The following is a 9043-nucleotide window of genomic DNA, read 5'->3' on the forward strand; positions in this document are numbered from 1 at the left end:
GATTATACTGATATACTGATACTCGATTTTGCTTGAGCTCTCCTCCCTTGGAATCTAAATCCCTTCTGCATATCACCACTGTTGGGCCATCTTCCCCCTCCTCGAAATGACCTTGATGATCTAGTCACTGCAAGAGTCTGGGGCATTTCTTGTAGACAACAGATGGCACACTACTGGGGCTGGATGCTGAGCTGATTCAAGCGGCTCTGGCCATTTCCTCAGCCTCTTTCAGGGTTGGTTTCCTGATGTCTGCAGGCCACTTATCACGTGTTGTTCTGAATGTCTGACTTGGGTGAAACCAGTGGAGCAGTGGAGTTTCAAGGTCTGGGCACTGTGGGGTGGCTCCAGGCCTGGTTCCTTCTACGTCTCGCCAGGTACTGGACCTATACGTTGCATCACTTGCTTGCTCATCAGGCATTTCATTTTGGCCTGGTGGATCTTCAGGCCATGCTGGTTTTTGCAGACTTTGCCTTTTTTTTTTAAACGCATACTTTGAGGTGCAATTTAGACACATCAGTGAGATGTCTCAGTTGCACTATAATCTAAAGTTTACCTGGGGAGTACGGCAGTTGCTTCAGGCTTCATTATCAGGATATTCTTAAAACTGGCAGTGTTGATCAATATGGAAAAACATTCTTCTGATCATAGTTTTTGCAATATCATCTAGCCCCTAAGATGAGTATTTCAATGTAAAAAAATAAAAGATTACTTATGTTTAATCAACTGCTGAGTTGATTTAATCAACTGCAAAATACTTTGCCATAGATGTGAACCTAAGCATGAAAAATAACTGAAACAAATGTCAAATGCCAATGCTGAAAAGTTGGGCCAGTTTTCTCTCTGTTGGGTTTTGTAGTTTTGTGCCATGACAGTTATTTCAGTGTGTTGCTATCTGAACTCATATTTTCAGAATTGTGCATAAAGTTCCTACATTGACCTTCATTCAGGTATTTAACAGATTCAAACAGATTCAAAAATGTGGTAACTTGTTTTGTTTACTTCAGATTACAGCTTGCTCAAACCTCAGCAAGAATTTTGTAAAAAATCAGGTTTTAAAAAAATCAATCAAGTTTTTTACTGATTCCACTCAAAGTAGAACAAAAATATTTAACTAGCAATCATCTCAAGAAAGAAACAAACATGACAGAGTCACTAAGCTGCACTTCTTCACTGACCCTAACAGTGGCGATCCTGCTAACTGATAACATTAAGTTAGTCTTACTTAGTTCTGAGTTGGTTAATTCAGGAACAAGAGTGTTCATGTGAAAAAGGCAGAGTTGTTAATTACAAGGAGCATCATCAGAACCTTGAATGAAGTACTTAATATGAAATCATATCTGTGGGAAACTTCGGTTAAAGCAAGAGCATGAGTCACCAATAACAATATATCAATATCACCAATATTCAAATATTTAAGTATAAGTTATATGGCTATACATGTGTGGGTTATTGCATATGTTATGCCCAGTCAAGGGGAAACCTGAGCATAGCATAAAAATTACTCCCGTCTTTCCCCATAGGATGAGCAGTGCCACAGCAAGTGTAGTCCAAGCAGAATTGAGATATTCAAATCTTCTTCATTTATGTAGCCTAAAATTAAAAATCAGAATGCCTGAATAGACTTAACAATCAGCACAATATATGGCACCCTTTGTCCTGAGACAAAGAGGAAAAGCTATCACATGAACCCTTTAAAACGAAAAAATAAAAGAAACCACAGAGGAGGGATGATGGACAGATGCATTATAAATGTTAATAGTTTATTCAATTAAGAAAGTTTGACATTTCAAAGAAACTTAATTAAACTTCAACAAAGGAATACTGCCAGTTTACCTTACTCAGTAACATATGGTTGAAAAAGAAAATAAAAGGAAGAAAATAAAATCAACAAAATTGCTCCTCACCTCTGCAGCTACTTGGGCTGTTGTTTTAGATTTTACAGTATGCAAAACAGAAAACTATCTCAAAACCAGCTATCACTAATCAGCACGACACAGTCAGGTTCAAAACAACAAGACATGATGAGACCGGGAGGAGTGAAGCCTGCATCAGTGGGTACCCATTTTAAAGTTGGCACCATCATCAATGTCACACCTGGATAACCCACTAATCTTACTTTGTGGCAGAGTCTTCCAAGTGGCTCCATGTCAGACACTCACATCTATAAATATTGTCATAGTAGTCTCTTCATACAGGGTCACCTTTGAAATGTATTGTGCTTTTTGTCTTTTCTCAGGAAGTGGGAAATCGCTATGGTAACTTCTCCCTTGCCACAATGTTCCCTCGGCGGGAGTTCACTAGTGAAGACCTGAACAAAACTCTTCTGGAGCTCGAACTGGCTCCAAGTGCTTCCATTGTGCTTCTGCCAGTGAGTTTACCAGAGTCTACCTTCTATGTGTCACATCAACCACCTAAACTAAGCCATCCCTAAATAATACAAATAGACTAGTATGCTTTGTTTGCTGTGTTGCTCAATAGAGTTACCTGATCTTTTAGGGTGTTGCTGTGACATTCTCTAATACTGTCAATTTTCATTCACACTGGCTACACAGTTGAACATTTTGGGAATTTAATTTACACCCAGATGAATATCAGTCTCGTTTGTTAAGTACAACGTTCAAGTTTGGTTACGGTTAGCTTAGCTTAGTTGGAGGTTGGTGGGATAGGCAGACTGGCTCTCAACAAATATGTACATGTATGTCCCAAAATCCTGAACCATCCTTTAAATGTGCCTCTTGTATCAACGTTATGTTCTTTCTCTCAGCAGTCAGGCAGGCCAGGTAATACAGTGGTCCAGTCTTCTCGGGGTGGTATCTGGGCAGTCCTGGGTACACTCCTTTACCCTTTGCTGGCTGTATGGAGATTCCTTAGCTCGATCCTGTTTGCAGCCCCCCCTTCTCATGGAGAAGCATCCAGAGGTCCTACCAACCAGTCCAAGTCTTTCACAAACTCCCCTTCGGACAAAACAAAGAGGTGAGTGAAATCCTTGCTCCATTTCATTGTGGTGTAAATGTCCATCATGGAGAGGAGAGAGACTCCAATGATCTTCTCAGCTGTCCTCACTATCTGCTGCAGGGAGTTGAGGACACTCTCAGTAGTCCCTCTTTTAAAGGTGGTCATTATGGGAGTGGAAGATGGGAAAGTAGAGATGCTGTAGGGCTTTCCTGGAGATGGAGCTGGTATTGAAGGACAAAGTGAGGTTCTTCGTCAGGTGAACACCAACATGAACATGGTGCTCTTAACTATCTTCACGAAAAATCTGTCGATGGTCATTGGACCATGGTCTCCCATTCTCTTCTGAAATCAACAACCATTTCTTTAGTTTAGTCTATGTTCAGAGGCAGGTTGTTGGCTCTGCACCAGGCTCTTAGCAGTTTCACCTCTTGTCTGTAAGCTGTAAGACTCATCTTTATTGCTGATGAGATGCACCACGGTTGTGTCATCAGCAGACATAATGATGATGTTCAAGCTCAAGTTTAGCAGCGTGAACAGTAGTGGACTGAGCATACAGCCCTGTGGGGTCCCATTGCTCAGTGTGGTGGTGCTGGAGATGCAGTTCCTGATCCAGACTGCCTGAGGTCTCCAGTCAGGGATCCAGGATCCAGTTGCAGAAGGATGTGGTCAAGCCCAGCCAGCTCAGCTTTCCAATAAGGTGTTAAGGAGTGATTGTGTTGAATTCTGAACTGAAGTCTGTGAATAGCATTCGCACAAACAGTACTGTGCAAAAGTTTTAGGCAGGTGTGAAAAAATGCTGTGAAGAATCAGAATCAGAACTCCTTTATTATATAAACTAAGAATTGTATCAAAAATAAAAATAATTCTTTTTATTTTTTTATCAATTTACAAAATGCAGAGTGAACAAAAGAAAAATCTAAATCAAATCAATATTTTACCCTTTACCCCTTGCCTTCCAACCAGCATCAGGTTTTATAGGTACAATTGCACAAAGTCAAGAATTTTGTTGGATTATAGTCAGGTGTATGATCAACCATTTACACCAAACAAAATTCACATGGAGGATGAAGCACAGTCATTAACAGCTGTGTAGGAGGCATAAAACTGGGTGAGGAACTGCCAAACTCTGCTACCATACACCATGGCAAGACTTAGCACAGCAACAAGACACAAGGTTGTTATACTGCATCATTAAGGTCTCTCCAAGACAAAGATTTCAAAGCAGACTGAGGTTTCAAGATGTGCTGTTCAAGCTCTTTTGAAGAAGCACAAAGAAACTGGCAACATTGAGGATCATAGACACAGTGGTTGGCCAAGAAAACTTCATGCAGCAGATGAAAAACACACCAAGTTTACTTCCCTTTAAAATCAGAAGAGGTCCAGCAGTGCCATCAGCTCAGAACTGACAGAAACTGGTGGGATCCAGGTACACCCATCAACTGTCTAGAGAAGTTTGGCTAGAAGTGGTCTTCATGGAAGAGTTGCAGCCAAAAAGCATACCTCTGGCATATAAACAAGGCCAAGCGACTCAACTATGCATGAAAACGGGAACTGGGGTGCAGAAAAAATACTGGCAGGTGCTGTGGACTGATGAGTCAAAATTTGAAATATTTGGCTGTAGCAGAAGGCAGTTTTGCTCACCGAAAGGTTGGAGAGCAGTACAATAATGAATGTCTGCAGGCAACAGTGAAACATGGTGGAGGTTCCTTGCAAGTTTGGGGCTGCATTTCTGCAAATGGAGTTGGGGATTTGGTCAGGATTCATGGTGTCCTCAATGCTGAGAAATACAGGCTGATACTTATCCATCACGCAATGCCATCAGGAAGGCTTATGATTACCACCAAATTTATTCTGCAGCAGGACAACGACCCCAAACATACAGCCAATGTTATTAAGAAATATCTTCAGTGTAAAGAAGAACAAGAAGTCCTGGAAGTGATGGTATGGCCCCCACAGAGCCCTGATCTCAGCATCGAGTGTTTCTGGGATTAGATGAAGAGAGACAAGGATTTGAGGAAGCCTACATCCACGAAAGATCTGTGGTTAGTTCTCCAAGATCTTTGTAACAACCTACCAGCTGAGTTCCTTCAAAAACTGTGTGCAAGTGTACCTAGAAAAATTGATGCTATTTTGAAGGCACATAGTATTTGGTGGTCACACCAAATATTGATTTGATTTTAGATTTCTCTTCTGTTCATTCACTGCATTTTGTTAATTGATGAAAATAAACTTCACTTCACTTCCATTTTTGAAAGCATTCTTAGTTTGCAGCATTTTTTCACACCTGCCTCAAACTTTTGCATAGTACTGTTTATTGTCCAGGTGGGTAAGGGCCAGATGGAGGATGATGTCAATGGCATCTTCTGTGGAGCAGTTTGGACGATATGCGAACCACAGGGGATCCAGTGAGGGCAGCAGCAGGGTCTTAATGTGCCTGAAGATGAGTCAAGTCAAGTCAAGTCAACTTTATTTGTATAGCCCATTTTTACAAGCAGTTTGTCTCAAAGGGCTTAACATAACATCAGCAACCCTCACATCGGCTAAGGAAAAACTCCCAGAAAAACCTTTAACAGGAAAAAATGGAAGAACCCTCAGGGTGAGCAACAGAGGAGGGATCCCTCACCCAGGACGGGCAGACGTGCAATGGATGTTGTACAGGCAGGAAAGCAATTAACAACATGAGAAATGACATTACTAAAAAGATAAGTAAAACAAAATCTCAACTGTTTAGTTTCACTTTTTGCTACCACCTCAATATGATTTTAACATTTCACAAGTTATAAGAAAATTATAGTAATGAAAATTATAATGAACTGCTGTAACATTCATGTATTCTTTTTTTTATGTGATGTTGAGAAACACTATCCTATCAGTTCGATTTCGGCCCGTAGGGAGAACCACCCCGCCCATAGTCGGTACATAGAGGAATGACAGGCAGATGTCAACAATACACATTGGGTTGGTCATAGAGCCGGCTACAGTTCAACTTGAAGATCTGGATGGAGAGATACCTGCAGAAAGATACAGAGAGAGAGAGAGAGAGAAAGGGAGGGAGAGACACAAGACTACGAGGAGAACTGGACACAGTTAGTGACATAAAATAATGAACTGCATGTTAATCTGACGAGGGGAGAGGATAGAAGAGGAAAAGGAGGAGGGGAAACTGCTTGGTGGATCAGATGAGCCTCTCAAAGCACTTCATGATGATGGGTGTGAATGTGAAGGGATGGTAGTCAATGAAGCAAGATATGGAAGACTTCTTGGGTTGACAGTGGGGATGATGGTAGTGGTTTTGAAGCATGTAGGAATAATGGCACTGCTCTGGAAGATGTATGCTGGACTAAGCATAACAGTAAAGCGGTCGAGGAAGTTGTCGCAAGACAGAAACTTTTTTTTTTTGCATGCTCCATGCTGCCACATCACCATCTTGGCTCTCAGGCAAAGAAAGCAAAGCAAACAGAACCCTTTTTGTTGATTTCTATGCACAACATTTTCATTCTTTATTGTGTGTGTGTATGACAAGACTTTGAAACATTCTTCAAGGACTGTATATATGTAACTTCTGAAAGAACTGATGGCACACCACGGTTCAACTGAATTCATTCAGAGGCTGTTTTCTCACTTGGCCTAGTAAGAAAAGTATCTTGTGGTGGCTAAAAGCAAGGTAGATATTGTTGGGTGACAGTTTATTATTGAGTCACTTTGCTGATTTTTACTATTCTGGATTTGGACTACTGTTACTCTACAATTTATCATGCTTCTAATTTATTAGATTAGGGCTGAGTTACATGAGCACAATCAATGCTCTGTAATGGAGAAAAGGAGATTTTATTACGGATTTATTGCTACTACTAATTCATTGCATATCTTGTCTTTTTTTCTATGTGTCCACACAGAGAAACTCTCTCCAAGCACACTCAGGAGAAGCGACCCAAGGACTTCAAGAAAGATGGTAAAATCTGCCGGCTCCGGACTCAGGAGGACAGCGAAGAGGACAACAACACCTGGAATGGGAACTCTACCCAGCAGATGTAGTGCAGTGACAGCAGCTCTCCCTTCCTCTGACTCTCCTGGTGTTAGTTAGTCTGACTGGTTGTAAGGCTGTTGCTGCCCTCAAGGCTGATCTTTTTTTTCCTTTCTCTTTCTCTTACTGTGTTCCAGATTCCTGCATCTTGAATAGATCAGTATCAATAAACAAAACTTCCTTTTGGCTTAAGATTATTTTGCTCTTGTCAATTATGACTTGTCTCCTAACCTAGGTTCAGCAGGTTGAAGATCTTAGACTGTGAAAGGCTACTTTAGCACCCTTTCCTTTGTTTGTTGTTTATTCTCAAATGACCCCAATGGATCGGACTATGTCTGGGACATTAAACAGCTGATCTGAGCCTGGATTTACATTGATGTTGTCAGTCACTGATTTTTGGGGAAGTTAAACCAAACTCACACCTTAAATGTGTTTCTTCTAGTTGACAGTGAATGAGCACTGTTGTGCTCCTCATCTAACAATGAAAGCAGCCTGTTTTGGGTTTTTTTCTTCTTACTTTCAAAAAACCTTTGAGTTGTTTTGGTTGGGTGTTAACAAGAACTAAAATAAAGGTAACCTGATCAGAGAATGGAACCCATGATCAGCTGATCATGTTAGTCCCATACCACCTCATTTTTATTTGTTGCCAACCTTGTGAAAATCACTGATAAAGCAGATCTGTTTTACCCAAATAATTCTATCATTAATAAAGAAAGCCCAGACTTTCATGTTTTCCTCATCTTTTTTGTATTACTTAGTTTTCAAATTCTGTTAAAACCTTTTAAAATATTCAATGGCCATCAATTGCAATTGCAGTTTAAGCATCATAATTTTCAACCATTCTCAGATTTTTACATTAGTCTGTATTGGATGGAAGGTTCAAAGCTAGATTGGGTGACAGAGTGCAGATGAACTGTAAAATAGTCTAAAACTTTGGCTCTTGCTCCCACAATTTTCACTGCATTAAATAGTTTGTCTAAAATTATACTGAATTTAATGCAAGCATGTTACTAGGGAAGTAAACTGACTGATATTTCAGGCCCCAAGAATCTCTCAGCACCTGAAGAAAAACAAACTGCTGTGTTGACTCTTACTTAGCTTTCTTAACTACTGCTCTCACATTTTTTGACAACACACACACTAAATTCACACATTATTTTCAGAAGGGCCAGTTTTGGAGATTGGATAGGAGTTACTATTATTATGCTATTTATTAAAGAGTGTTGTTCCAGTTTACATCATATTCATTCATTCATTCATATGTTAAGCCAGAAACTCCATTTAATCCTTATACTGTATCAAACTTTTAAATCCCACTCTGTATTTCTTTTATTTATAATAACCCCCAGTTTTGGTCATGATCCACCTATAAATATCAACAAGTTGAACTTGTGGAGGTTTGGGCCACAGACAGAACTTATTGCTGTGACAGATCAACATTATAACAGCTTTGAAGAAATAACTAATTCAGTGTTGTCAATTCAACTCGCTCAAGTATCCAATGGTTACTTATACTTGAATTCATTTTCGCTTCAGTTCACTTTATATATTACCAAATCACAACAGTAAGTTGTCTCATGACACTTTCCAATTAGAGCAGGTCTAGACCAAACTCTTAAATTTGATTTTTAGGGAGGACCCTACAAAACCCCCATGTGCAAGCACTTGACGAGTGTGTCTGGGGGAGGGGCATAGACAAAGATGCATAACAGAGTATTGGAATCCAATGACAATGTGTGAGCACCCCCCCCCACGGTCTCCCGCGAGGGACACTTCCACTTCTTGATGACGTGGTAGCGTCGTTGGAGAAAAGACTATTTGGACTCTGCACATATACACACGGGTGAGCAAACATATACATATACTGAAAGACGGACTTTTGAACAGCGTGTATATATTTTAGTGCTTTGTGACATGTTTGGCGTGGCGTGCGCCATGGACGCTCCGGCGTCGGAAACGCGGTCCGCCGCGTCTCTCACTCACCACAACCACAACTCACCCGTGACAGTTTTCACTCCGTTCTAGCATCCAGACGTGTAGTGGGGTACACTCTTCATCTGTTCG

General features: G+C 40.6%; 1 protein-coding gene across 2 annotated transcripts in view; it reads left to right on the forward strand.

The window, feature by feature from the left end:
- ubxn4 (UBX domain protein 4) overlaps positions 1–7352 on the forward strand; it is a 55380-nt gene extending 48028 nt beyond the window's left edge. Inside the window, exons 11-13 of one of the 2 annotated variants that reach the window (XM_046404141.1) lie at positions 2237–2368; positions 2768–2973; positions 6852–7352. In XM_046404141.1, the coding sequence (XP_046260097.1) occupies positions 2237–2368; positions 2768–2973; positions 6852–6990 (477 nt within the window). In that variant the 3' untranslated portion in view covers positions 6991–7352. Of the gene's footprint in view, positions 1–2236; positions 2369–2764; positions 2974–6851 lie in introns of both variants that reach the window. The other variant, XM_046404140.1, reaches the window with a different exon arrangement.
- Positions 7353–9043: the final 1691 nt, after the last annotated feature.

This window comes from Scatophagus argus, chromosome 11 (assembly GCF_020382885.2).
Source record: "Scatophagus argus isolate fScaArg1 chromosome 11, fScaArg1.pri, whole genome shotgun sequence".
NCBI lineage: Eukaryota > Metazoa > Chordata > Actinopteri > Scatophagidae > Scatophagus > Scatophagus argus.